The sequence below is a fragment of the Suncus etruscus genome, chromosome 9, assembly GCF_024139225.1.
Source record: "Suncus etruscus isolate mSunEtr1 chromosome 9, mSunEtr1.pri.cur, whole genome shotgun sequence".
Lineage (NCBI taxonomy): Eukaryota > Metazoa > Chordata > Mammalia > Eulipotyphla > Soricidae > Suncus > Suncus etruscus.
The window spans coordinates 115,225,186-115,253,179 of NC_064856.1; the positions used below are offsets into that span (position 1 = coordinate 115,225,186).

Here is a 27,994-nt window from a genome sequence, read left to right on the forward strand (position 1 = left end):
CAGGGGCTTAGACTACCCTGGGGGTCCCCTCTCCCCAGGAGACAGACATCGGGGTTCCCTCTCCCTAGATACACATTGGGGTCCCTGCTCTCCAGGATACAGATATCGGGGTCCTCTTTCCCCATGATATGCACATAGGGTACCCTGCTCCCTAGGATACAGATATTGGGGTCCCTGCTCTCCAGGATAGATATTGAGGTCCCCTCTGCCCAGACACACATACTGTGGTCCTCTCACTCAGGATATGGACATTGGGGTTCCTTCTCCCCAGGATACAGACATCAGGGTTCCTACTTCCAGGATAGACATTGGGGTCCCCTCTCCCTAGGACACACACGCCCCCTCCACCAAGTTAAGTACATTGGGATTCCCCCTCTCCCCAGGATACAGACATTGGGGTTCCCTCTCATTAGGCCCATCTCCGCTCAGTCCAGGTCCCACTGTACCTCACCAAGAGGCTCAGGTTGGGGCCTCCGGCTGAGCCCTCAGCAGCTTTCCCCAAGCCGCCCTTCCCATTTGCCCCCTAGACCTGTCCAGACTCTGAGTTCCTACCAGGGGACGGGGTGCTGGCCTGGTCTGCATCTGCAAATCCCCTTGCCCACCCTCTTTCTGGGGCCCCAATATGACCAGCAAGGGCCCTGGGTGCTTATGGAGGCTCTGTTCCAGGAGGAGTGATGGAGGGTCCCCACAGTCACCCAGGCCCACTTTCCAGGGAGGGTTTTCCTCCAGATTCTAGGGGTGTCCTGGAAACTGCACCTCCATCATCTGCCCGCCTGATCCCCTGCCCACCTGCCATGTGGTTTGGTTGTCTTCTCAAGGACAGGAAGTCCCTGTACTTCCCCAGAGGGCACATCAAATACGCATGCTGGCGTTCCCTCTCCCCAGGCTATGATCAGGGCAACCCTTCTCTCCCCCTAGGCAGAGGCAAAGAGCTGTGAGCTGGGGTGTGCCTACCAGCTGGGAGTTCTTGGGGCTTTCCCAGAGGACACCCTGAAGTCACTCTGCAGGAAGCAGACTGGTGGGGGGCCCTGCTGGAGTGCCAGTCTGCGCATGGGGCTTTGGCCTAGGGACAGTGGCCAAGGGAGCAGCCCGTGGCCTGGGGGCTGGTTTCAGGCCAATCCTGCGGTTCTGAGTGGGGTGTCGAGGGGAGTCAGAGTCTCCAGCCCCCTGGGCTCCTGCTGCTGGACATGGGGATGGGACAGACACACCAACCTGGCCCCACTGAGCCACAGGGAGCCCTGCTTGGCCCCCACCCGCCATGACGGCTCTGAGGAGTTGGCGTGGGTCTCAGTTTCTTCTCACTTGGGCCTGGAGGCCTCCCGGTGCGTCCTTGTCCCCAACAAAGTGGGTCTTTGTCCTCAACAAGGGACACGTGCATGACCAGGCCTCCCCAGTCGGGCAGCAGTGCCAAGGCCTGTTCCTGCACCATCCCTGGTGGCCTGTCCTGGGCACACGTAGCAGCAGGGGTCAGCGCAAGGCCACTGGCGCGGGTCCCTGCCGGAACTTTCCGTGGGACAGCCCGATTTCGTCACCCCTGGTGACCCCTGCCCCGTGGCCTCGGAGGCACACCCGAACTCCCTCTTCCGCAGAGACCCAGCAGGAAGCTCAGCAGAGCTGGGCAGGTGCACAGGTCCCCATGGGCCCTCGGAGGATGGACTACGGTAAGCAGGGGTGGGGTGGGGATGGGCATGTGGACACCCCCATCAGCCACACGCCATCGACCCCTTGAGTTGTCTTGCCCACGTGGAGGGCAGGGGTCAAAAAGAACTTAGGTTCGGACCAGACTCAAACCCTCCCACATGCTTGCAGACACCCCCTCACCCACTCGTGTGTGATTTACACCATTCAGTGCAGACTTCACACCTCACACTTACACATACGTCACACCTCCTAATCAATGCACACACCACACCCCAAACACCCGTGCACACACTTTGCACCTCCTTACACACACACACACACACACACACACACACACACACACACCTTCCTTTTCCCCTACATACGTATACAACTGGTGGCAAGAGGTCAGAAAGCCCAGTGCAGGAGTGTGTGGGGGCAGGCAGGGGAGTCCAAAAGGGGCTCCCTGTTCTGGAGAGCTCCCTGGGGTGGAGCAGGGCCCCAGGGTGGAGGAGACCGAGCCCTTTTGGGGGCCTGCATGTGCATGACCTGCCTGTCCCCTGCAGCTCAGCAGCTGACCTTCGTCCCTCCCTCCCTTCTCTTCCCCACCATCAGCCGTAAGTGGGGGTCACCCTGGGGGTCCTGATGCGGGATCTCTGGGTCTCTGGGGAGGCGGGCAGCTGGAGTGAGGGGGCTGGGAGTCGGGTAAGACCCGAGACCACCTCGCCTTCCCGCAGCCCCGAATCCCGCGCACAATGGCCGGGTGTGCAGCACGTGGGGCGACTTCCACTACAAGACCTTCGACGGCGCCATCTTCCGCTTCCCGGGCCTGTGCAACTACGTGCTGTCCTCGCACTGTGGCGGCGCCTACGAGGACTTCAACCTGCAGCTACGTCGCGGCTGGGCCAGCTCCAGGCCCACCATCACCCACGTGGTGCTCCGGAGCCAGGGGCTGGTGCTGGAAGCGTCCAACGGTTCGGTGATCGTGGACGGGCAGCGGTGAGTGGGGGGTGAGGAGGGTGAAGAGGAGGAAGAGAAGGAAGAGGAGGAGGAAGAGGAGGAGGCCCCTGTCCAGGCAATGACAACCAGGGCTGTCCAGGGAGGAGCTCCCATTCGGCCGCGCCGGCCTCCTGGTGGAGCAGAGCGGCAGCTACATCAAGATCAGTGTCCGGCTGGTGTTGACCTTCATGTGGAACGGCGGGGACAGCGCCCTGGTGAGAACGACTCCAGTCCGCCTATCTCCAGCATGCAGGCTGCCCCACCCTGCCCCAGGGAAGCCCCCTGCTGGGCACCCCAAACTGACCCCTGCCTCCCCCAGCTGGAACTGGACCCCAAGTACAGCAACCAGACGTGCGGCCTGTGTGGAGACTTCAACGGGCTCCCGGCCAATGAGTTCTATGCCCACAGTAAGTGGGGACCCCCCAGCTGGACACCGGGCTCTGGGGTAGGTGGGTCTTGGGACTGGTTTGGGGGGAGTATCCAGCCAATGATGCCACTCAGAAAAGTGCCCGGGCCCCTAGGCCTGGAAGGAGTGGGGGTCCCCCCAAACACTGCCCTGCTCCGAACCCCTCAGTGACCCCATGAGTGTCTTCTCCCCAGATGCCAAGCTGACACCCCTCCAGTTTGGGAACCTGCAGAAGATGGACGGACCCACAGAGCAGTGCCAGGACCCCCTGCCCTCGTCAGCGGACAACTGCACAGATGAGGTGAGAGTCCCGGGGTTGCCCAGGACCCTCACCCTCACCCCTGCCCAGTCCAGGTCCTGCCTCCATCAGGCCCTGTCCCAGCCCCACCCCCTTCAGGCTCCACCCAGTCCAGCCCTGCCAATGGTCAAGGCCCTGCCCGCAATAAACTCCTGCCCACTCCAGGCCCCTCTGAGTCCCCAAGGGGCAGCTGAGCATGTGACTCGGTTTCCTGGGCAGAGCTCTGGACAGCAAGTCACAAGGCTCTCCCCCCTCCCTGTGGTGAGCCAGTCCTTCACAAGCCTGTCCTAGGCATGTAGACCGTGCACACGTGTCCATCGAGGGGCCGGCACATGCACGCAGATCCTACAGGTGTGGGATGCTCAGGAAGTCCTCACTAGTGAAAACTGCCTGCAAGTTGCAACTGCCCTCCGGAAACTGCAGGACCCTCGTGGGAGTGTTTGCTTCTTGTTTTGGGGCCATGTTCAGGATGATGCATCACTGGGCGATGCTCAGGGGCGACTCCTGGGAGGCTTGGGGGACCTTAAGGGATGCCGGAGTTGAACCCGAGTAGGCTGTGTAGCAGGGCCAACTCCCTGCTGTGCCGTCACACCAGCCCCAACCATCATGTTTGCTTTTTCCTTTGTTTCTGGTTTTTGGGCCAGACCCAGTGACGCTCACAGGTCTTCCTGGCTCTGTGCTCGGAAATCGCGCCTGGCTTGGGGGACCATATGCGGGCCTCGGGGATGGAACCACGGTCCATCCTAGGCTAGCGCGGGCAAGGCAGATGCCTTACCGCTTGCACCATGGCTCCGAGCGGCCCCATGCTTTTTCCTTTTTCAACTTTATTTGACTGAAACCATAGTGATCTGCGGAGTCCTTCTAGCTGAACTTGAGACACACAGGGAGTCAGGACCCTTCCCACCTCCAGCCTCAACCTCCCTCCACCAATGGGCCCAGCGTGCGTCCTTGTCCGTATGCTTTCTTAAACGAGGACCGGTTGAGGGGTCATCACAGCAGCACCGGGCCCACGGGGCGGACGGAGGGACCTGTCTCCTGTCCCCTGTGCCTGGGCTGCTGGCACCCAGGGCGAGCATCGTAGGGCCCGGACCTGGGGCCGGGCAGGGCAGGGCCCAGCTCAGGGACGGCCGGTGGTCTTGGGGAGCCGCCGCCCAGCTGCCCCGTGCCCCCAGGAGCAGTCCTGCCGCCGCACCCTGCTCGGCCCGGCCTTCAGCCCCTGCCACGCGCTGGTGGACCCGGAGCCCTACGTGGCCGCCTGCGCCCAGGACCGCTGCCGCTGCCCGTCCTGCCCCTGCGCCACCTTCGCCGAGTACTCCCGCCAGTGCGCCCACGCGGGGGGCCAGCCGCGGGACTGGAGGAGCCCCGACCTCTGCCGTGAGCACCCGCAGTCCTGGGGCCGGGCCGGGCCGGGCGGGGCCGGGGGCCGGGGCTGGGGGGCCGGGCCGCGGGGGGCGGGGAGGCTGGCGGGGGGCAGGCGCGGGGTGCCAGGCCCGGCGGGCAACCGGCTCCCTCTCCAGCCGCCGCCTGTCCCCTCGGCATGCGCCACCGCGAGTGCGGCTCGCCCTGCGCCGACACCTGCTCCAACCCCGAGCGATCGCAGCTCTGCGAGGACCACTGCGTGGACGGCTGCTTCTGCCCCGAAGGTGAGGGCGAGGCCCCGCCTCGGCTGGTCGCCCCGCCCCTCCTTAGACAACCCCGCCCGCTTACAGACAGCCACGCCCACTCCTTTGGTAGCCACGCCCACTTCCGGGGTCGCCTCGCCTATCCCGGCACGGCTCCGCCCTCTCCCCAATCACCCGCCCGTCCGGCTGTCCGACTGCCCCGCCCACTTCCCGAACCACCCAGCCCCTTTCTGGATGGCCCCGCCCACTCCCTTGGTGGCCCCGCCCTCCCTCTGAGTAGCCCCGCCCACTCCCGGGGTCGCCTCGCCTGGCCCCGCATCGCCCCGCTCGCTCTCCCTCTCCCCGACCCGCCGACCCTCTCCCTGGGCTGCCCCGCCCACTTGCCGGATCACCCCGCTTCTTCCTGGGTAGCCCCGCCCATTTCCAGCGTCGCCCCGCCCACTCTCCCGACACCCCTCCCACCCCTGCATCGCCCCGCCCACCCCGCCGGCGGCCCCGCCCCTCGCGGCTGACTCGCGGCCGCCCCCTGCAGGCACCGTGTGGGACGACGTCGGCGGGGCGGGCTGCGTGGCCCTGAGCCGCTGCCCCTGCGCCCACGGCGGCCGCGCCTACGCCCCCGGCGCCGCCCTGGACGCCCGCTGCAGCTCCTGGTAAGGAAGGCCGGCGCCGCCCGCTCCGCCTGGGCCCAGTGGGGTCCGAGCCCCGTCCCGCCTCACCGGCCTCTGCTCCCCAGCACGTGCGCCGAAGGCCGGTGGCGCTGCCGCGACCTCCCGTGCCCCGCCAGCTGCGCCGTGCGCGGCGGGACCCACGTGGCCACCTTCGACGGAAAGCTCTACGACCTGCACGGCCACTGCGCCTACGTGCTGGCCAAGGTGCGAAGGGGAGGGGGAAGGGGAAGGGGAAGGGGAAGGGGAAGGGGAAGGGGAAGGGAAGGGGAAGGGGAAGAGGAAGGGGAAGGGGAAGAGGAAAGGGAAGGGGAAGGGGAAGGGAAGGGGAAGGGAAGGGGAAGGGGAAGGGGAAGGGAAGGGGAAGGGGAAGAGGAAAGGGAAGGGGAAGGGGAAGGGAAGGGAAAGGGAAGGGGAAGGGAAGAGGAAGAGGAAAGGGAAGGGGAAGGGAAGGGGAAGGGGAAGGACAGAGAAGGGGAAGGGAAGAGGAAGAGGAAAGGGAAGGGGAAGGGGAAGGGAAGGGGAAGGGAAGGGGAAGGGGAAGGGAAGGCGAAGGGAAGGGGAAGGGAAGGGGAAGGGAAGGGGAAGGGGAAGGACAGAGAAGGGGAAGGGGAAGGGAAGGGGAAGGGAAGGCGAAGGGAAGGCGAAGGGAAGGGGAAGGGAAGGGGAAGGACAGAGAAGGGGAAGGGAAGGGGAAGGGAAGAGGAAGAGGAAAGGGAAGGGGAAGGGGAAGGGCAGGGAAGGGGAAGAGCAGGGCAGGGCACAGTGACCGCTGTCCCATGTCCCCTCCCGACACCCACCGGCTCCCTCTGCCCGCCCCCAGAGGTGCGAAGGCGGCAGCTTCACCGTCCTGGCCGAGCTGCGCCAGTGTGGCCTGACCGACACCGAGACCTGCCTGAAGGCCGTGACGCTCAGCCTGGACGGTGGGGACACGGTGAGCTTGGACGCCAGGGCAGGGGGCTTGGGGCCGGGCCGGGGGCCGCCCACCCCATCTGACGGCTCCGCACCCGCAGACCATCCGGATCCAGGCCAACGGCGCCGTGTTCATCAACAGCATCTACACCAAGCTGCCCGTGTCCGCAGGTGAGTCCGCTCCCGGTGCCTCCAGCCGGCCACTTCTGGAGCTGCCTCAGTGTCGACTCCAGAGCATCCCGGGGCTGACTGTGGGCCCCAGCCCACTGCTCCTGCCTGCTCGGGCCTCGCTCGCTGGGGCCAGGTTCCCAGGAGCCAGTGTGGTACCTCGGGTTCGACCTGGACGGAGCCTGCAGGGCCCAGGCCCCATGCGGGCGGCTCTTGACGACGCAACCTTCCCGCAGCCAACATCACCATCTTCATGCCCACGTCCTTCTTCATCCTGCTCAACACGGCCCTCGGGCTGCAGGTCCAGGTGCAGCTGGTGCCGCTCATGCAGGTGTTCCTGCAGCTGCTCCCTGAGCACCGGGGCCAGATGTGCGGTAAGGGGGGCTGTGGGCTGGGCCAGGCAAACTATGTTTAGGGGAGTGGTCAGACACCCTCTGGGCAGGGCTCCTGGTGGGTTCATGTTTAAGGGTGGGGCCAGATAGTGTGTGGCATGTTTGGGGCAGGGCCAGACACAATGTGGGCCACGTATGGGGGCACGGTTAGGCCTAATGCAGACTGGACTCATAGGTGGGACCACGTTTGGGGGCGTGGCCAGACAATGTGGGTGATGGGAGGGGTCCTATTTAGGGTGTGGTTATGTATGGTGTGGGGGGGGCTTGTAGTGGGTCACGTTTGGGGCCGAGGCCAGACCAACAGCAGGGCTGGAATCCAAGGTGGGGCTCAGTCCAGGAGTGGGACTTGGAATTGGGGCAGGTCCAGGCCAGATGTGGGGCCAGAATCAGTGTCAGAAGCACGAACAAGGACAGGCCAGGGTCAGGCGTGGGGTCAGGGATGAGGCTGGGCCTAGAGGCCTGGCCCAAGTCCTCAGGGCAGGGAAAGGACCATGCTCAGGTTTTGGCATCTGCAGGTGGGCTGGAGGGAAGTGGAGCTTGGGGGGCAGCTGCTGTCCCTCATAAGGTGCTAGCTCTGACCCACTGCCCCTCACCCCAGGCCTCTGCGGGAACTTCAACCAGAACCAGGCCGATGACTTCCGTGCGCTCAGCGGCGTGGTGGAGGGCACGGCCGCCGCCTTCGCCAACACCTGGAAGACCCAGGCCGCCTGCCCCAACGTGAAGAACAGCTTCGAGGACCCCTGCTCCCTCAGCGTGGAGAACGGTACCCCCAACCCTCCGGGAGCCGGAGATTGAGCAGGGCTGGGGGCTGCCTGTGGGTTGGGTGGGGGAGGGCTGGGTGGGAATTGGGGGCTCTGGAGGGAGACCCACGTTTTAGAAGGGGCCAGCTGAGAAGAAAGGGCACTTTCTTGGGGCTGGCGGGATAGCACAGCGTGGAGGGCATTTGCCTTGCACACTGAGATCCGGGTTTGATCCCAGGCATCCCATAGAGTCCCCAAGCCTGCCAAGAGTGATACCTGATCACAGAGCCAGAAGTAATCCCCATGGGCCTCTGGGTGTGCCCCTCCAAAAAACCCAAATTTGTGAACCCTTGAGAATCCTGGTGTAGCTGGGGGGGGGGGTGGAAGAGAAGAAGAGCCCGACTCCAGCCTCTGTCCTCCCCCAGAAAACTACGCCCGACACTGGTGCGCGCTCCTCACACACCCCACCAGCATCTTTGCAGCCTGCCACGCTGTGGTCAACCCCGCACCCTTCCACTCGGTGAGAACCCCTGGTGCTGTTGGGGGGGCAGCCCCTGTTGGCTGAGGAAAGGGGGCAGCTGCCCTGACGCTCCGCCCGCCCCCAGAACTGCCTGTTTGACACGTGTAACTGTGAGAGGACTGAGGACTGCATGTGTGCGGCCCTGTCCTCCTACGTGCATGCCTGCGCGGCCAAGGGAGTGCTGCTGGACGGCTGGAGGGATGGCGTCTGCAGTGAGTGGCCTTGGGCTGCCCAGGGGCTCTCCACACCCACTCGGGACTCAAGGGAACTGGGGTTCTGTTCCAGGCACCAGCAGAGGGTGGACGAGGGAGAGACAGAGACACAGAGAGACAGAGACAGAGAGAGACAGATTGAGACATAGACACAGATCAAAAGACAGAGACAGAGAGAGACAAGAAAGAGAAACAGAGACAGAGAGACAAAGATAGAAAGAAACAGGAGACAGAGAGACAGAAACAGAGAGACAGACACAGAGAGACAGAGAAATACAGAGAGAGACAGAGATGGGGTAAGTTGTCTGGAACACACTTAACTGTCCCCTGTCTGTCCCCAGCCAAGTACATGAGTGGCTGCCCCAAGTCCCAGAGCTACGCCTACGTGGTGGACAGCTGCCCGCCCACCTGCCGTGCCCTGAGCCAGGCCGATGTGACCTGCGCTGTGGACTTCGTGCCCGTGGATGGCTGCACCTGCCCCCCGGGCACCTTCCTGGATGACGCAGGCGCCTGTGTACCTGCCGAGGCCTGCCCCTGCTATTTTCGGGGTTCCGTGGTGGCGCCTGGCGAGGTGCTGCATGACAATGGCATCGTGTGGTGAGAACCGAGCCCCAGACGTGCCTGCTGCCACCTGCCGAGGGTCCCAGTGATGCTCTGGGACGACGCAGGGGCTCCCAAAGGCCGCTGGAGGCATCTGTCCACGACCTCTCCTGGGATCTGCCCCTGACTAAGGGATGCTGAGGAGGGCGCAAGGTCCATCCACAGAGGACAGATGGGAAGGGCAGGAGCTGGCAGCTGGGCCATGGGTGGGGTGGGGGTCTCCCACCCATCCCCACAGCCCCTCTCCTTCCCAGGAGCCTCTGGGCCTCCATAGCCCCCTTCCAGTCAGTGCCCAACCAGGCAAGTTTTGGATGTGGGGGGCAGTGGTGGCGGGCTGAAACTGGGGTCCTCTGTCCTAGCTCCTGTTCCAACGGCAAATTAAGCTGCCTGGGAGCCCAAGAGCAGAGCACAGGTAGGAGGCCCGACCTGGCTTGCCCCGTCCACCAACAAACCCTCCATGGCCTGACCACGCCCACCTGCAAGGCACCTCCCACAGTCTGATCCATCCACCGAGCCCCACCCCTACTCTGACCCCACCACCACCCCAACCCACCCATATGTCAGTCCCACCCCCGACAAAACCCTCTCTCCAACCCTGCCCTGCCCATACTCTGCCCCAGCTCACCAGCAGATCCCACCCATCAGCAACCCAGATCCAGTGTGGTCCCACCCACCAACACACGCCCCACAACATGCCCTTCACCAGCTGCTGCCTGGCACCCGAATCCCCTGGGGAAAAACTGTTGGTGCTTGTGACTGGATCTCAGATCTGCCAGTCTGGTGGGGTGTCCTGGGCCCCCCCCCCTCAAATCACTCTCCCCAGGCTGCGTGGCGCCCATGGTGTACCTGGACTGCAGCAACACCTCGGCGGGCACCCCGGGAGCTGAGTGCCTCAGGAGCTGCCACACGCTGGACGTGGACTGTGTGAGTGTCCCCGAGGCTGCACCCCAACCTGGTCCCCACTGTCCTGGGGGTGGCTGATGGCCCTGTTGTCCCTGCTGTACCTTCCATGGCTGACAGCCCTGCTACCCTTGCCCACAGTTCAGCACACACTGCGTGTCCGGCTGCGTGTGTCCGCTGGGCCTGGTGTCTGATGGGAACGGAGGCTGCGTGGCCGAGGAGGACTGTCCCTGTCTGCACAACGAGGCCACCTACCAGCCTGGCGACACCATCCGGGTGGACTGCAACACCTGGTGGGCCCCAGAGGAGCAGGGGGCTGTCTGGGAGGGGGAGGACAGACTCTGTAAGCTGGGCTGTGTGTTAGGGGAAAACGTTGGTGGGGCGGTCCCAGTTGCTGCAGGCTGACCTCACTGAGTCCCTCATAGTGGGGAATGTCATGGTCACTCAGACTGGAGGGGCTGGTCCCTGATGGGCCCCACTGCAGCCCCGTGAGCACCCGATGCCCCACAGCACCTGCAAGAACCGGCGGTGGGAGTGCAGCCACCTGCCCTGCCTGGGCACCTGCGTGGTCTACGGGGACGGGCACTTCATCACCTTTGACCGCGAGCGCTATAGCTTCGAGGGCAGCTGCGAGTACACACTGGCCCAGGTGTGCCAGGGCCCGCAGATGCTCTGCACCTCTGCTCTGGGCCCCCTACACACACCCCTGCCCTGGACCCCCTTCCCACACCCCTGCTCAGGACCTATGACCACACCCTACCTGGACCTCCACCCTGCACCCCTGCCCTGGAACTCCACCCCACACCCCTACCCAGGACCCACTTCCTGCACCCCTGCTCAGGACCCTTGATCACACCCCTACCCTGGGCCTCCACCTCGCACCCTTGCTCCGCACCCCTGCCTCCACAGGCCATGCCCTGACCTGTTGTCCTGTTCCAGGACCACTGTGGCAACAGCACAACCAACGGAACCTTCCGCATCGTCACCGAGAACGTCCCCTGTGGGACCACGGGCGTCACTTGCTCCAAAGCCATCAAGATCTTCCTGGAGGTGAGGGGCCACCCCTCCCCATTTCCCTCCCGATAGAATCAAATCTCCCCTCCATGGAGTCCCAGAGTCCAGAACGTAGGCACAGAAGCCCCTCATGGTCCTGTGCCTCGTGGTGTCCCAGGCTATGCCAGCCCGGCCCGGCTTCTTCCTGGGTCCCCCGTTCCCTGAGGACTCAGCTCACCAGACTCGGGTCCCCTGTGAGCCCAGGTCATCCATGCCAGGGGCCCTCCCAGCTGACCCTGGGAGGTCATGCGCACAGGCTGGGAGCAGGACGTAGCCACCTTCGGGGCTGTGGTCAGGCATCACCCTTGGGGTTCCCCAGAGAGAAAGGGGCGATCTCAAGGAAAAGAGTCCTGGGGCCGGCCCTTCAGCTCCCATGTGCCCCTCTGCAGAGCCACGAGCTGATTTTACACGACGGGACCCACAAAGTGGTGCAGAGGGGACCAGGCAAGGATCTGCCCTACAAGATTCGGCTCATGGGCATCTACCTGGTGGTGGAGACGCGCCAGGGACTGGTGCTGTCCTGGGATCGCCGGACCAGCGTGTTTATCCGGCTGAGCCAGAAATACAAGGCAAGGGGTGGGCGCGTGGCAGGTGTGGGGTGGGCAGGAGCCCAAGACTGGGGCACTAGGGAGGAGCCTTGCGTGTGGCTGCTGCTGTCTGCACTCTGGACCTGCGCCCTGCCCTTCCCAACTCACCCCTGTCTGGCCAGTTCCTCACTGTCCCCTCGACCAGAGCTGTGCCCGTGCCATCAGCTCCCCACCCTTTCACTGGCCTCTGCACCCACAGGGTCGGGTCTGCGGACTCTGCGGGAACTTCGACGACAAGGCCTTCAACGACTTCACCACGCGGGGCCAGTCCGTGGTGGGCAACGCCCTGGAGTTTGGCAACAGCTGGAAATTCTCCCCATCCTGCCCAGATGCGCCCTCCCCCAGGGACCCCTGTGTGGCCAACCCTTACCGCAAGTCCTGGGCACAGAAGCAGTGCAGCCTCATCAACAGCGCCACCTTCGCCGCCTGCCACTCCCAGGTGAGCTAACAGGAATTCCGGGCTGGCGGCTGGCAATCTTAGGTCTGTGCTAGGCGCATTGAGGGAGGAGCGCGTGTGGCCCAGGCCAGACCTCTACCACCAAGGTGCATGGCGCAGACCCGAACCTGCCACCAGAGGGCGCCCAGCCTCCCTGCCCCTTTCCCTGTTCTTCCCCCTCAGTCTCAGCCCCCCAGAATGCCAGAATGAGAAGTGCAGCTCCCCATAGCCTCGACTCTGAGAACCTCCTGGGTGTGGGAGGTTGCTGAGCAGCCTTGGGATCCTCCCTATTGCTTGAACAAGGGCCCCACCAAGGGCCTGCTCTGGGTTCAGGAGGGTGAAGGGTGGGAGCATAAAGAAGGCAGATGTGGCTATGGGGGGGGTCCCCAGTTCCCCATGATGCCCCTTCAGGTCAGAGTCACCACACAGTGGCCAGAATTCAGGTGCCCATCAACGGAGGGACCAAGCAGAGGCAGGGAGGGAGCAGGACAGGATGAGAGTAGAGTGACCAGAGAAGGTGGAGGGGTTCCATCCTCGACTGTCACTGTGTCCGAGGACCAGGGTGGGGATGCCCGGCCAGGATGCCCACGGGGACTGTCCTGGCTCCCAGGTTGACCCCACTAAGTACTACGAGGCCTGCGTGAGCGACGCCTGTGCCTGCGACTCGGGCGGTGACTGCGAGTGTTTTTGCACCGCCGTGGCTGCCTACGCCCAGGCCTGCCACGACGTGGGCGTGTGCGTGTCCTGGAGGACGCCTGAAATCTGCCGTGAGTGGGGGTCAGGCTGCGTTTCTGAAGGGTGGGACCAGGTCCACAGTGCTGACGGGGTCCTCTCTGGAATAGCCCCTGGCCCAGCATGGCTATGCTCTGTCTGCAGTGCTGAAGGCACAGCGGAGGTGGCTATGTGCAAGGTGCAGAGAGCACCGTATAGGCGAGCATCATGCAGGCCAGCACTGTGTAGACAGCTCTGGTGCCTGGGGGTGGATGGGTCAGCTCTTTCCGTGGAAGCGGTGCTGATGGTGGGGTTTGTCCCTGCTGCTGAATGGTTCTGTCTGGGATGGATCAGTCTGTCTGCACTGCTGGGGCAGGTGTGGTATCTGTCCTTGGTGCTGAACCCACGGGGATGGAGGCTCCGTCTGCAACCCCGAATGTGGTGGCAGGTGGCTCAGAGCTGTCCCTAGCTGTGGGACCTTCTCTCCCTGGTGCTGAACCGCCTCCTGGGTTGTGCCTAAGCTCTGTCCCTGGTGCTGAATCGCTGTGCATGGGTTGGGGTGAACTCTGTCCGTGGTGCCGGTGGTTGGCTCTGTCTGTGGTGCTAAACGGTGCAGGTGGGACGAGATGCAACCAGCACGTGTGTGCATACACACAGGTACCATCACGCACGCAGTTCATGTGTGTGCATGAAAGTCAGAGACCAGGGGACAGAGCGATAGCACAGTGGAAAGGGCACTTGCTTTGCATACGGCCAACCCAGGTTCGATTCCTGGCATCCCATAGGGGCCCCCTGAGCCCGCAGAAGTGATTCCTGAGTACAGAGCTAGGAGGAACTCTTGAGTGACACTGGCGTGTCAAAAATATCAGAGAGGGATGGGGCCAGAGAGGTGTCACAGCGGTAGGGTGTTTACTTTGCACGCAGCCAACCCAGGAAGGACGGTGGTTCAAATACCGGCATCCCATAGGGTCTCCCAGGCCTGTCAGGAGTGATTACTGAGCGCAGAGCCAGGAGGAACCCCTGAGAACTGCCAGATGAGGCCCTAAACCCAAAACAATGTGTCAGGGAGTAGGTATCTCTAGACAGGATGGTTGAATGAGGGCTGGGACCAAGACAAAATGCTCCTCCTGGGAGAACCTGAGCAGGCTCATCAGGGGCTGAGCCTGTGTCCTATGTGCTCAGCCCTGTTCTGTGACTACTACAATCCCCACGGAGAGTGTGAGTGGCATTACGAGCCCTGTGGGGCCCCCTGCCTGAAGACCTGCCGCAACCCCAGCAGTCGCTGCCTGATGGACCTGCCTGGCTTGGAAGGTGAGACGCTGACCGGGAACCTAGGGGGAATATCCTGCCATGGGAAAACAACTAGGGCTCCAAGCATCACAGACTGCAGCCCAGCAGCAAGGAGGGGCCAGGGCTATAGCACCGTGGAGAGGACATTTGCTTTGCACATGGCTGACCCAGGTTCAATCTCCAGCATCCCACAGGGCCCCCTGTGCCTGCCAGGAGTGATTCCTGGCAAGATCACAGAGCCAAGAATAACTCCTGAGCACCACCGGGTGTGGCCCCCAAGCCAGAACAACAATGGAGTTAGAGCAATGGGACAGCAGGGAGGGTGGTTGCCTTGCACAAGCCAATCCGTCATCCCATAAGGCTCCCTGAGTCTTCCAGGAGTGATTCCTGAGAGCACAGCCAGGAGAAAGCCTCGAGAGCCACTAGATGTGGCCCAAAAACCGAATAAATAAATAAATAAATAAATAAATAAATAAATAAATAAATAAATAAAAGAAGGGGCGAGATGGGAGGGCAGGGTGGACTGGGTGGCACCAACTCTATCCCGCCTCATGCCTGCTGCAGGCTGCTACCCCAAGTGCCCTCCCAGCAAACCATTCTTCAGCGAGGAGGAGATGAGCTGCGTGGCCCAGTGTGGCTGCTATGACCAGCAGGACAACTACTATGAAATTGGAACAGACATTCCCTCGACCGAGAACTGCCAGCGCTGGTGAGGGGCTGTGGGCAGCGGACACCAGTGTGGGAGGCGGGGTGCAAGGCTGGAAGGGGTCAGACAGGAGAGCGATGCTTCCCTGGGCTGGCTGACCTTGGTGATGTGCTTCTCCCCACAGCAACTGCACTCCTGGAGGAGTCCAGTGCACCTACAGTCTCGAGGGTAAGCAAGGGCCAGTGGTGACCGTGGTGGGAATTTGGAGCTGGGACTGGAGCCTCTGAGAGAGTTGCCACCTGCATAACATTCCCCCCCCCACACACACACAGCCTGCACCTGCACCTACGAGGGGAGAATTTACGGGTATGAAGATGTCATCTACAACACGACTGATGGGCTGGGCGCCTGCCTGGTGGCGGTGTGCGGGAAAAACGGCACCATCATCCGCAAGGTCGTGGAATGTCCCGGAACACCAGCCACGACGCCCTTCGCCTTCACCACCACCACAGCGTCCCCAACCACGACAGGTAAGTTAGGGGGGACATGCCGGTCCTACCTCGATCTTCGCAAGCCCCACAGAGTGTGGTGTTGTCTTGGGGTGAGGGCGGAGCTGAGCGGAATGACCCTGCAAAGGTTCGAGGTCCTTAGAGCCTGGAGTTGGTCTTATGCCAGGATGCTTGATGGGTAAGGTCTCCCTGTTTTGAGGCCAAAGGTTTTTCCTTTCCATTTCTCCCATATTTTGCTATGCCTATGCAAACAACTGACACACACACCATTTTTATTGTATTTTATCTCTTATCTTTAAAAAAGAGCTCACTAAATTTTTTGCTATTGTATTAATGATTTTATTAAAGATACAATCATTTTTACAAATATATTTGCTATGGGGGCCGGAGAGATAGCATGGAGGTAGGGCGTTTGCCTTTCTTTCATGCAGAAGGACGGTGGTTCAAATCCCGGCATCCCATATGGACCCAAGCCTGCCAGGATCTATTTCTGAGCATAGAGCCAGGAATAACCCTTGAACGCTGTTGGGTGTGATCCGTAAACCAAAAACAAAAAGAAGACACACACACACACACACACACACACACACACACACACAAAAACCAAAAAACAAATATACTTGCTACTGAACCTTTTCTTCTTTTTTAAAAAAATTTTTTTTGTTTTTGGGTCACACCCAGCAGTGCTCAGAGGTTACTCCTAGCTCTATGCTCAGAAATCGCCCCTGGCAGTCACAGGGGACCATAAGGGATGCTGGGATTTGAACCACATCCTTTTGCATGAAAGGCAAATGCCTTTTTAAAAAATTATTTATTTATTACTTTTATTTATTTATTTTGGTGTTTGGGCCACACCTGGTGGCACCCAGGGGTTACTCCTGGCTCTATGCTCAGAAATTGCTCCTGGCAGCCTTAGGGGCCCTATTGGGATGCCGGGGATCGAACCTGAGTCCGTCCCAGGTCGGCTGCGTGCAAGGCAAATAAATGTCCTACTGCTGTGCTGCTGCTCCGGCCCCAGAAAGAAAAAGAACTTTTTCTTCTTTTTTCTTCTCTTCCATTTTATTTTTTAGCTTTTCTTTCTATTTTTTCAATAACTTTGCTTTGCCTTATCTCGAAACAAATGTATTATGATTGGTTATATCAACTATGTGATGCATTTTCTTTTTTGTTTTCTTTCTTTTTTGTTTTCGTTTTTGTTTTTGGGCCACACCCGGCGTTGCTCAGGGGTTACTCCTGGCTGTCTGCTCAGAAATCGCCCCTGGCAGGCACAGGGGACCATATGGGACACTGGGATTCGAACCAACCACCTTAGGTCCTGGATCGGCTGATTTCAAGGCAAATGCCTCTGTGCTATCTCTCTGGGCCTGTGATGCATTTTCTTGACATTAAAAGAAAAGGCTTGGGGTCCTGCTAGAGGAGACTGACTCAGTCCTCCTGCCCATCTCCCCACCTCTAGGCTGGGTATCCACCGCCTCCACTGTGTGTGTGCGCCAGTTCTGCCAGTGGTCTGACTGGTACGACAGCAGCCGCCCGCAGCCAGGCATGGAAGGGGGAGACTTCGAGACCTTCGTGAACCTCAGGCAGCGAGGCTATGCAGTGTGCGAAGCACCGGCTGGCGTGGAGTGCCGGGCGCAGCAAATACCCCATGTGCCGCTAGAGCAGCTGGGGCAGAGTGTGGACTGCAGCCCGACACGGGGGTTGACATGCCGTAACAGTGAACAGAGCCCCCCGCTGTGCCACAACTATGAGATCAGGGTGCTCTGCTGTGACTATGTGCCCTGCGAAAGCTCTACCACACCCAGCACGCCGGGACCCACACTCGGCAGCAGCACCACCGAGGTGACTGCCTCTGAGTCCCAGCCTACCCGGGCCTGGGACTCCTCATCACCGACCCCATCCGCCGTGCCTGCCACCAGCGGGACCCCAGAGGCCACCTCCTGCCAGCCCCAGTGCCAGTGGACACCGTGGTTCGATACAGATTACCCCCAGTCGGAGGAGGCCGGCGGGGACACGGAGACATACGACAGAATCCGGGCAGCGGGAGGGGATGTATGTGCACAGCCGCAGGATATCGAGTGCCAAGCAGAGAACTTCCCTCACTGGACGGCTGAGGAGCTGGGCCAGCGTGTCCACTGCAACGTCAGCTTTGGCCTGGTGTGCAGGAACGAGGAGCAGCCGGGTCCGTTTAAGATGTGCTACAACTACCTGGTCCGGATGCTGTGTTGTGACACTCGTTGTGGGGTCACAACCACCACAGCCAGTGGGGTGACCACCACCATGGTCAGCAGGGAAATGTCCACCACCAAGGCTGGTGGTGTGACCACCACCATGGCCAGCAAGGGAACGTCCACCATGGCCAGTGGGGAGACCACCACCATGGTCAGTGAGGCCACATTTACCACCACAATTAGCACCGCAACCAACACTACCACTGTCCCCTCTGCCACAGCCACCACAAAGCCACCAGCCACAGAGTCCAGAACCACCCCCTGGACACCTGCGGGCCAAGCCACGTCACTGTCCCCCAGCCCCCCAGAAAGGATGGTGACAACTACCATGGGGAATCCCACCTCTGCGCCCAGCTCCAAGACACCCAGCTACTTGGAAACCACGTCGGTCCATCCGAGACACACCACAACACAGAGAGTCACCGGCGGGTCCTCACAGGAACCTACCCCTGAGTTGGTAACAGTGCACAGATCTACAACACGTCCGGCAACAGGTGCTCAGTTGAGACAGACCAGCACGGCTCCAAAGGGCTCATCAACTGCACCCCCCTTGGAGACCAGCACGATGCCAAGAGGGTCACCAACTGTGCCAACCCTGAAGACCAGCACAACGCCAAGAGGATCAACAACTGCACCCCCCTTGGAGACCAGCACAGTGCCAAGGGGCTCAACAACCTCCTTCCACATGGAGACCAGCACAATGCCAAGAGGATCAACAACTGCACCCCCCCTGGAGACCAGCACAGTGCCAAGGGGCTCACCAACCTCCTTCCACATGGAGACCAGCACAATGCCAAGAGGATCAACAACTGCACCCCCCTTGGAGACCAGCACAGTGCCAAGGGGCTCACCAACCTCCTTCCACATGGAGACCAGCACAATGCCAAGAGGATCAACAACTGCATCCCCCTTGGAGACCAGCACAGTGCCAAGGGGCTCACCAACCTCCTTCCACATGGAGACCAGCACAGTGCCAAGAGGGTCACCAACCCCATCTCATCTGTTGACCAGCACCAGGCCAGTGGGTTCACCAAGCCCATCCCATGTGGAGACCAGCACAGGGAGGACACAGACGGTGCCAACCACCACCGAGGCCATCACCAGCAGAGGGACTACAGGCTGCCAGCCCAAGTGTGAGTGGACAGAGTGGCTGGACGTGGACTTCCCCACCTCAGGCGTCCAGGGTGGGGACATGGAGACATTTGAGAACATCCGAGCGGCAGGGGGGCGGCTCTGCCCGAACCCGCAGAAGATAGAGTGCCGGGCAGAGAACTACCCCGAGGTGAGCATCGACCAGATCGGCCAGGTGCTCGTGTGCAGCCTGGAAGTGGGGCTGGTGTGCAGGAACAAGGACCAGAATGGCACCTTCCACATGTGCTTCAACTACAACATCCGCGTACTCTGCTGTGACGACTATCGCCACTGCCCCAGCACGGCAGCCACGCATGCCAGCACCAGCCTGAAGCCCAGCACAGCTGTGCCGGTCTCTTCCACACCAGCCACGTCCATGCCAGCCATATCCACAGCAGCCACATCCACAACAGCTCCATCCACTCCAGCCCCCTCTACACCAGCTTCATCCACAACAGCCCAATCCACGCCAGCCCCATCCACACCGGCTTTATCCACACCAGCCACGTCCACAAAAGCCCCATCTACGCCAACCCCATCCACACCAGCTTTGTCCACAACAGCCACGTCCACAGCAGCCGTGTCCACTTCAACCATGTCCACAACAGCCACATCCACACCAGCAACATCCACACTGGCTTCATCCACAACAGCCACGTCCACAGCAGCTGTGTCCACTTCAACCATGTCCACAACAGCCACACCCACACCAGCAACATCCACACTGGCTTCATCCACAACAGCCACGTCCACAGCAGCCCCATCCACACTAGCTCCATCCACACAGGCTTTCTCTACACCAGCCACATCCACATCAGCTCCATCCACGCCAGTCCCATCCACGCCAGCTTCATCCACAACAGCCACATCCACAACAGCCACATCCACACCAGTCCCATCCACGCCAGCTTCATCCACAACAGCTACGTCCACAACAGCCACATCCACGCCAGTCCCATCCACACCATCCACATCCATGATGTCTTTGTCCACGCTAGTCTCCCAGACGACCACCAGCCGGAACGCATCACCCAAGTCTTCCAAGACAACCCCTGTGTTGACCACCCTGCTCCACAGCACCCCCATCTCTCTGGTCACAGGCACCTCCATGGGGACCACACTGCCATCCTCGCCTGGCTCCAGCACGCCCACCCTGGCCACCTCCACCAGCTCTGGCTGCAAACCACGGTGCACGTGGACCGCTTGGTTTGATGAGGACTATCCTACGCCCGGCCCTGACGGGGGCGACTTCGAGACTCTGGGGGTCCTCCGAGCAGCCGGCCACAACTTCTGCGAGCGCCCGCAGGACATCCAGTGCCGCTCGGAGCTGCGGCCACAGGCGGCGCTGGAGGAGCTGGACCAGGTGGTGCAGTGCGACGTGCGCGTGGGGCTGGTGTGCCGCAACCACCTGCAGCCTCCGCCTCTGCGCTACTGTCACAACTACCACGTGCGCCTGCTCTGCTGCGACCTGAGCCACTGCGTCAGCTCGGCCGCCACCACCACGGTCGCGGGTGCCACTTCATCTGTCACTGCTAGTACATTTGCAGTGTCTACACCCATCCCCACCTCCTCCACTACTGCCAGCACCTCCATGGGACCCAGCACCAAAGCCAGCTCCTCCACCGTCACCAGCACACCTGTAGCTCCCACCACCACGGCCACCATCCCCACCCAACCTCCATCCCCAGCAGGGTCCCCTGGAACCACACCCCAGCCCCGAAGTGCTGCACCGAGCACGACTTCAACCAGTGCCAGCACGGAACTGACCACTGGTTCCCTCCCACCATCCCACACTCACGTGGGCACAACTTCAGGCCCCTCCCCAGCCTCGGGCACCCCGGGCCTCACGCGCACGACGCCACTCCTGACCCCTGGCAGTGGCACCACAGCCTGCCAGCCCCGCTGCTCCTGGTCCAACTGGCTGGACGAGAGCAGCCCGGTGCCTGGCGCTGCCGGCGGTGAATTCGAGACCTACGCCAGTATCCGAGCTGCCGGCCGGGACTTATGCGAGAAGCCTGTGGCCCTGGAGTGCCGCGCGGTGGCCCTGCCTGATGTTCCTCTTGAGGAGCTGGGCCAGGCGGTGCAGTGCCGGCTGCAAGATGGCCTCATATGCCACAACCGTGACCAGCAAGGCCGCTTCAAGATGTGCCTCAACTATGAGATCCGAGTGCTCTGCTGCGACACCATCCACTGTCCCAGCACTGCTGCCACCGCCACCGCCACGGTCACACTCACCCCAGGTATTCGCACTGGGTCCCCGCCGGTCTCTACCACCCCTGCACTGCCGCCCACGACCCCCAGCACCAGCCCCAGCCGGACCACCCCTGGTTGCCAGCCCCGCTGCTCGTGGTCCGACTGGCTGGACTCGGACCAGCCCCTGCCTGGCCGCTACGGTGGTGACATCGAGACCTACTACCACCTGGAGAGCGTGTACGGCCAGCTGTGCGCCCAGCCCACGGCCATCGAGTGCGAGGCTGTCCTCTTCCCAGGGGTGCCGCTGTGGCAGCTGGGCCAGGAGGTGCAGTGCGACGTGCACTACGGGCTCATCTGCAGGAACAGCTGGCAGGCCTGGGGCCGCAACTGTCTCAACTACCATGTGCGTGTGCAGTGTTGCGACTACAGTCACTGTGCCAGCTCCCCGGCACCCCCCACTGGCCGGACCACTTCGGAGGGGCCAGGGTCAAGCGCGCCGGGCACCACCCAGCAGCCAGTCTCCTCCCCTGGGGCCACACCAACTGCCTCGTTGTCCACCACGCAGACAGGACCCTCCTCTCCGAGTGTCACACCAACCACCACCGAATCCACCACCCAGACGGTACCTTCCTCTCGTGGGGCCACGCAAAGTGCTACGTCAACCACGCAGACAGGACCCTCCTCTCCGGGTGTCACACCCACAGTTACCGAATCCACCTCAGAGGCAGGACCTTCCTCTCCACGAGCCACGCCAGCTGCCACCAAATCCACCACCCAGACAGGACCCTCCTCTCCGAGTGTCACACCCACTGCCAGCAAGTCAACCACAGAGACAGGACCTTCTTCACCTGGGGCCACACCAGGTGCCACCGAATCTACCACCCAGACGGTACCTTCCTCTCGTGGGGCCACGCAAAGTACTATGAAGCCGACAACACAGACAAGATTCTCCTCTCCGAGTGTCACATCAAGTGTCACTGAATCCACCACAGAGGCAGGACCTTCCTCGCCACGAGCCACGCCAGCTGCCACCAAGTCCACCATGCAGACCCGACCCTCCTCCCCCAGGACCACAGAAAGAGTCTCTGTCCCGAGTCTCTCTCCCACCAGCCCCAGCATGTCCACCAGTGCCACCTCCCACCAGCCCTCAACCACCCCGCTCCGCAGCACCCCAGTCTCTCTGGTCACGGGCACCTCTGCAGGGACCATGCTGCCCTCATCGCCTGCCTCCAACACGTCCACCCTGGCCACCTCCACCAGCCCTGGCTGCACACCCCGGTGCACATGGACTGACTGGTTCGACGAGGACTACCCCACGCCCGGCCCTGACGGGGGCGACTTCGAGACTCTGGGGGTCCTCCGAGCAGCCGGCCACGACTTCTGCGAGCGCCCGCAGGACATCCAGTGCCGCTCGGAGCTGCGGCCACAGGCGGCGCTGGAGGAGCTGGACCAGGTGGTGCAGTGCGACGTGCGCGTGGGGCTGGTGTGCCGCAACTACCTGCAGCCTCCGCCTCTGCACTACTGTCACAACTACCACGTGCGCCTGCTCTGCTGCGACCCGAGCCACTGCGCCAGCTCAGCTGCCGCCACCACCACGGTCGCGGGTGCCACTTCCACAGTCACTGCCAGCACATTTGCAGTGTCCACCACTATGGTCTCCTCCTCTAGTGCCGGCATCTCCGTGGTGCCCACTACCAGGGCCACCTCCACGAGCCGACCTGGCGTCAGCCTTTCTCCTGTGAACCCCACGATCCTCAGCAGCCCACAGCCTCCCACCAGTGCCAGCACCCCGTTTCCCACCTCACACTGCTTCTGCCAGGCCTTTGGACAGCTCTTCCGCCCCGGTAAGTGCCCCTCACCCCCAGTTTTGCAGCTCCATCCTTGCCTCCGCTCCGGTTGCATTCTTTGGTCCATGTTCTTTGGGCCATTGGCTGACGGCGCCTCTCATAGGGGAAGTGGTGTACAACCAGACGGACCGGGCCGGCTGCCGCTTCTACGCCATCTGCAACCAGGACTGCTCCATCGACCGCTTCCAAGACCCCTGCCCCAGCCCCTCGCCCCCGACACCCCCTAGCTCTGAGTCCCCACCCTCCCCGCCTCCGGGCTGCGACCTTGTCGACCCTCCAAGACAGGTGCGTGCCCTTCCTGTGGCCCTTGGAGCTCTCCCTCGGGGCACCGTGCAGCCGGTCCCCCGCCCACAGCACTCTTGTTGCCTTGTGGCAGGTAAACGAGACCTGGACGCTGGAGGATTGCACGGTGGCCCGCTGTGAGGGCCACAACCACATTGTCCTGCTGGAGCCCACACCCGTGCCCCCTGTGTCATGCGTGAGTGGCCGCCTGCCCATCAAAGTGAGCCGTGAGGACGAGCCATGCGACTACCACTATGAGTGCGAGTGTGAGTGGAGGTGCAGACACCCCAGGTCTGGGAGTTGGGGTGTGGGGAGTCCCTGGGCTAGTCATCCCCGGAGCACCCCTGACATGCTGCCATCCCACAGGCTCCTGCAGCGGCTGGGGGGACTCTCACTTCACCACCTTCGACGGCACCAGCTACTCCTTCTCCGACAACTGTACCTACGTCCTGGTGCGGGAGATCCGGTCTCGCCACGGCAATTTTAGCGTCCTGCTGGACAATGCCTTCTGTGCCGCCTCACCCGCCGCTGCCCGCTGCCCACGCGCCCTCCGTGTGCTGTATCAGTCCACGGAGGTCGTCCTCACCACCACGGCTGGCCCCGGAGGCCAGCAGGAGAGCCTGGTGAGGGTGGGAGCTCAGAGGAGCTGCAGAGTGGCTCAGGGCAAGGGGCAGGAGGCAAGGCCCAGTGGGCACCCCCCTCTGACTTCCCCACCCGGTGCTCCAGATTCTGTTCGACCAGACACGGGTGACTGAGAGCTTCAGCAAACATGGTGTGACAGTGTCGGCCGGGTCCAACATGGTCATGAGCCTTGAGATCCCTGACATCGGCGTCAGCATCACCTTTGACGGGAAGGTTTTCCAGATCCAACTGCCTGCTGGCCGCTTTGGCCACAACACAGAGGGCCAGTGCGGTGAGCGGCGCGTGGAGCTGGGGCAGGCAGGGCCAGGTGGTGGGCAGCCCTCGGGCCGGGCAAGGGTGCTCAGAGCCCAGGTCATCGGGTCTGTCCCCGACAGGTACTTGCACCAACAATCAGGCAGACGAGTGTCGCCGCCCAGATGGCACAGTGGCTGCAAGCTGCCAGGACATGGCCGGCTCCTGGCTGGTGCCTGAGAGCAGCAAGGAGGGGTGCGGGGCCGTGCCCAGCCCGCCACCCCCTACCAGCACTTCGTCCCCGGCGCCCAGTACGCCCTCGTCCACTCTGTGCCCCCCAGAACCGCTGTGTGAGCTGCTGCTGAACAAGTGAGTCCCGGTGGGGCCATAGCAATAGCACGTGGCAGACACAGTGGACCCAGGTTCAATCTGTGGCATCTCATTTGGTTCCCTGAGCCTGCTGAGAGTGATTTCTGAGAGCAGAGCCAGGAGTGACCCCTGAGCACGGCTGGGTGTGGCCCAAAAGCAAACCAAAAATACAGAGTGCATCCTGGGACTGGCAGGTCCAGGGTCCGAGGGGCCCTGGGCTGACCGTGCCCCATTCCCAGGGTGTTCGCCGAGTGCTGGGAACTCATCCCGCCGGAGCCCTTCCTCAGTACCTGCCTCAGCGACAGCTGCCACAGCCCAGCCGCGCCCTGCCAGAGCCTGGAGGCCTATGCTGCTCTGTGTCGGGCCCGGGGCGTGTGCGGGGACTGGAGGAACCAGACCAACGGGCTGTGCAGTGAGTGGGGGGCCGTGGGGGCCCGGCTGTAATGTGAAGGTGGGGCCACTGGCCGATCGGTCACCTGACGCCCATCGCCTGTCCCCAGACCTGCCCTGCCCACCCGGCAAAGTGTACGACGCCTGCGGCCCCGTCCAACAGCCCACCTGCGACTCCAGGTGAGCAAGCGCTGCAGCGGGCCCTGGCAGGTCAGGGGCACCCAGGACCCCGGCCGCAGGCCACTCGCCGTGTCCGCCTCTTCCAGGACCCAGAGCCCCGTGGGCACTGCCCTGGCGGAGGGTTGTTTCTGCCCTGAAGGCCAGATGCTGTTCAACGCGCACACGGACGTCTGCGTGCCGCAGTGCCGTGAGTGCCGCGTCTGGGGACGGGATGCGGGCGTCTGAGGGCGGGGTGCGGGTCAGCCCCGGTCAGGAGGGAGTCTGGCCCTGAGGCGCCTCCCACAGTGGCCCCTGCGCTGGGCCGCAGCCCTGGGGTGGTGGCGAGGGCAGACCCGGGCTCCCGCTGCCCAGTGGCAGTGACGTCTGCTGTCCCCTGTCCCCTGCAGCCTGCGTGGGACCGGACGGGTACCCCAAATTCGTGAGTGGCCTTGCCCCGAGGGGCAGGAGGGCGGGCGGTGCCCAGGGGCTGGGGCTGGGGGGGGCGGGCAGGAGGGCGGCTGGGGCGGGCGGCCGGGCGCGTGGGTGACGGGCGGGCCGGGTCCCCCCGCCTGCCTTCCCGCAGCCCGGCGAGCGCTGGGTGAGCAACTGCCAGGAGTGCGAGTGCGCGGGCAGCCCCGCGTCGGTGCGCTGCTCGGCCTTGACCTGCCCCGAGCCGGACCTGCCGGCCGAGTGCGCCCTGGACGGCTTCGTGGCCGTGACGCGGCCGCGGGCCGACAACCCGTGCTGCCCCGAGACGCTGTGCGGTGAGCGGGCCGGGCGAGCGGGCGGCGGGCGGGCGGGGGAAGGCGGGGAAGGGCGGGGAAGGGCGGGCCCGGCCCGGAGAGCCGCCGCCGGTGACAGCCAGCGCCGCGTCCCCGCAGTGTGCAACAGCAGCGCCTGCCCGCGCGACCCGCCCGAGTGCGCGCCCCAGGAGGAGCTGGTGCGCGCGCAGGACGCCGGCAGCTGCTGCCCCCGCTTCCACTGCCGTGAGTGGGCGGGGCCGCGGGCGGGGCGGGCCTTCCGATAGGACGGAGCCTTCGGGGGCGGGGTCTTCTTGTGGGCGGGGTCATGTGGTTGACTCCTGGAGGCGGGCTGGTCTACGGGTGGGCGGGGCTTGCGCGGGCGAATCTTTCCTGCCGGTAGGACGGCGCTCATTGGGCGAGGCCTGAGGGTGGGCGGGGCTTCTGGTGGGCGGGGCTCGGCGCTGGGCAGACTCTCAGCGGTGTCCGCTTGCAGGGCCCAAGCTGTGCGAATACAACGGCACGGTGTACGGGGTAAGGGCCCGCGCGCGTTCTCCCGTCCCCGACCCCGGTCCTCGCAGGGACGCCCTCGGGGCTGCAGGAGGCGGGAGGGGCTTCGGGCGGGAGCTGCCGGGGAAACGCGGACTCCCGAGATCGGCCGGGCGGGGCCCCCGGCGCCGGTCACGCGTCCCCGTCTCGCCCCTGCAGGTCGGCGCCACCTTCCCCGCGGCCACGCCCTGCCACACGTGCGCCTGCCTGTCCGCGGGTCCCGGGGAGCCCAGCGTGCGCTGCGAGAGGGACGCCTGCGCGACCGCCTGCCCCCAGGTGAGCGGCGAGCCGGGCGGGCGGGGCGGGCGAGGGGGGCATCACGGCGGGCACGGCCGCCAAGGGGCCACGGAGCCGGGCTCACCCTCCGCCTCGACCCCAGGGCTTCCAGTACACGGAGGTCGCTGGGCAGTGCTGCGGGCAGTGCCTGCCGTCGGACTGCCGCACGCCCGACGGGAACCTGCTGCAGGTAAGGGGGACCCGGAGGCCCCGCCCGGCCCTGCCTCCCTCGGCGCCCGCCCGCACGCCCGCACGCACCGCCTCCCCTCCCCTCCCCTCCGTCCGCCTGCCTCGTTTCAGCCCGAGGAATCCCGGCCCAACAGCCTGGACAACTGCACCGAGTACCACTGTGAGGCCGACAATGGGCTCCTGCTTCTGCAGCTCAGGCCCACCGCCTGCCCAGATGTGTCCAGCTGCAGGGTAGGTGCCCAGGACTCGGGACAGGCCCGCCTTCCCCTGGCCCACGGCCTGGCCCCCTCTGGGAGGTCCTGCACCCCGGCGGTGGTGGGTGGCCAGGTTGCGCAGCGTCTCGGGGTCCCCCTCCCACACCCAGCCCTGCCCAGGATCCATCCCCACGCTGCCCTCGGTCCCCCTACCCCCCGCAGGGCATCCTGAGGAAATCTGGGTGCTGCTACACCTGCGAGGAAGACGAAAGAGGTAAGGGGAGCGGCCGTCCTGCTCTACCTGGAATGGGGCTCTGGGGGCCTCGGCCTCCCAAAGGTCCAGGTCCTCAGACATGCCACCCGCCCTCCCTCCCCGCAGGCTCCTGCCACGTCCACACCAATACCACAGTCCTGCGGCTCGGGGACTGCTTCACCAAGGAGGCCGTCGACGTCCCCTTCTGCCAAGGCCTCTGCCCAGGCCTGTCCAGGTGAAGGCCCACGTCCAGGGGCGGGCGGACGGACGGGCAGCCCCCGTAGGAACCTGGGCCCGAGACCCCCAAGGCCGGCCCCGGTGGGCAGTGGCTGTGCTGCTCCCCTGACCCCTGGACAGCCCCACCCCGAGGTGCATGTGGACTGAGAGTGGCGAGGAGGGTCTCGGGGCACCGGGACGATGGCGCTGTGGCCATGCTGCAGGTACTCGCCGGGCGCCCTGGCTATGCAGAGCCACTGCACCTGCTGCCGTGAGACGCGGACGCACCAGCGAACCGTGACCCTGCACTGTCCCGACGGCTCCCGCATGCAGCACACCTACACCTACGTGGATGCGTGCAGCTGCGAGCAGGCATGCGTGCCGGAGGCTGCCGCCCACTCCTACGAAATCTCTAATCTGACTCGCTAAAACCCCCGCTCCCCACTTCTGAAGCCCACCTCAGACACACAGGCTGGAGAGGCGGTGGACGTCCACACCCCGATCCTCGCCTCTCAAAGGGGTGCCCCAGACCAGATGCTGGGAGCCCACTGGACCCCTCACGGGTGTGTGTGCAGCCTGGGTGTTCCCTGGAGCCCAGGAGGAACTGGGGTGTTGGGGTACACGCCCCAACTTCACAAATAAAGGAATTTCCTGTGCACCTGTCGCTTCTGTGTCTTCTCAGTCCTCTGGGGCTCCTCAGGCCTCACGGCACCCAAGACGTAGGGTGGATTTGGGGGGAAAAGGTGGGGTTAACAACACAGACCTGGGGTCAGCCTACACTATGGGGCAGCAGCTAAGGGTCACTCGCTTCCACCACAC

At 63.4% G+C, this 27,994-nt stretch overlaps 1 protein-coding gene across 1 annotated transcript; it reads left to right on the top strand.

The window, feature by feature from the left end:
• The first annotated feature begins 1,258 nt into the window (after positions 1 to 1,258).
• MUC5B (mucin 5B, oligomeric mucus/gel-forming) lies at positions 1,259 to 27,604 on the top strand. Its single transcript, XM_049780930.1, has 52 exons — positions 1,259 to 1,661; positions 2,187 to 2,237; positions 2,358 to 2,619; positions 2,720 to 2,834; positions 2,939 to 3,026; positions 3,220 to 3,326; positions 4,496 to 4,697; positions 4,841 to 4,966; positions 5,478 to 5,595; positions 5,679 to 5,817; positions 6,434 to 6,544; positions 6,624 to 6,693; positions 6,927 to 7,064; positions 7,681 to 7,845; positions 8,248 to 8,342; positions 8,428 to 8,554; positions 8,896 to 9,151; positions 9,514 to 9,566; positions 9,978 to 10,078; positions 10,196 to 10,347; positions 10,565 to 10,703; positions 10,994 to 11,104; positions 11,497 to 11,676; positions 11,894 to 12,133; positions 12,741 to 12,897; positions 14,024 to 14,152; positions 14,696 to 14,840; positions 14,962 to 15,005; positions 15,110 to 15,307; positions 16,743 to 17,898; positions 18,009 to 18,495; positions 18,566 to 19,152; positions 19,194 to 19,699; positions 19,746 to 22,682; positions 22,789 to 22,970; positions 23,062 to 23,233; positions 23,334 to 23,590; positions 23,694 to 23,880; positions 23,984 to 24,209; positions 24,449 to 24,621; positions 24,710 to 24,779; positions 24,866 to 24,966; positions 25,166 to 25,197; positions 25,342 to 25,522; positions 25,640 to 25,744; positions 25,995 to 26,032; positions 26,207 to 26,323; positions 26,427 to 26,513; positions 26,624 to 26,743; positions 26,929 to 26,980; positions 27,086 to 27,194; positions 27,400 to 27,604. Exons 1-52 carry the CDS (start codon positions 1,259 to 1,261, stop codon positions 27,602 to 27,604), a joined length of 12,309 nt encoding a protein of 4,102 aa, XP_049636887.1.
• The last annotated feature ends 390 nt before the right edge of the window (positions 27,605 to 27,994 follow it).

Excerpts from the sequence above, each read along its gene's own strand:
- MUC5B (XM_049780930.1), top strand. The coding sequence starts at position 1,259 with ATGACGGCTCTGAGGAGTTGGCGTGGGTCTCAGTTTCTTCTCACTTGG. Across the intron at positions 11,677-11,893 it reads GGCTGAGCCAGAAATACAAG|GGTCGGGTCTGCGGACTCTG; the intron begins GCAAGGGGTGGG and ends CTGCACCCACAG. Across the intron at positions 14,841-14,961 it reads ACCGAGAACTGCCAGCGCTG|CAACTGCACTCCTGGAGGAG; the intron begins GTGAGGGGCTGT and ends TTCTCCCCACAG.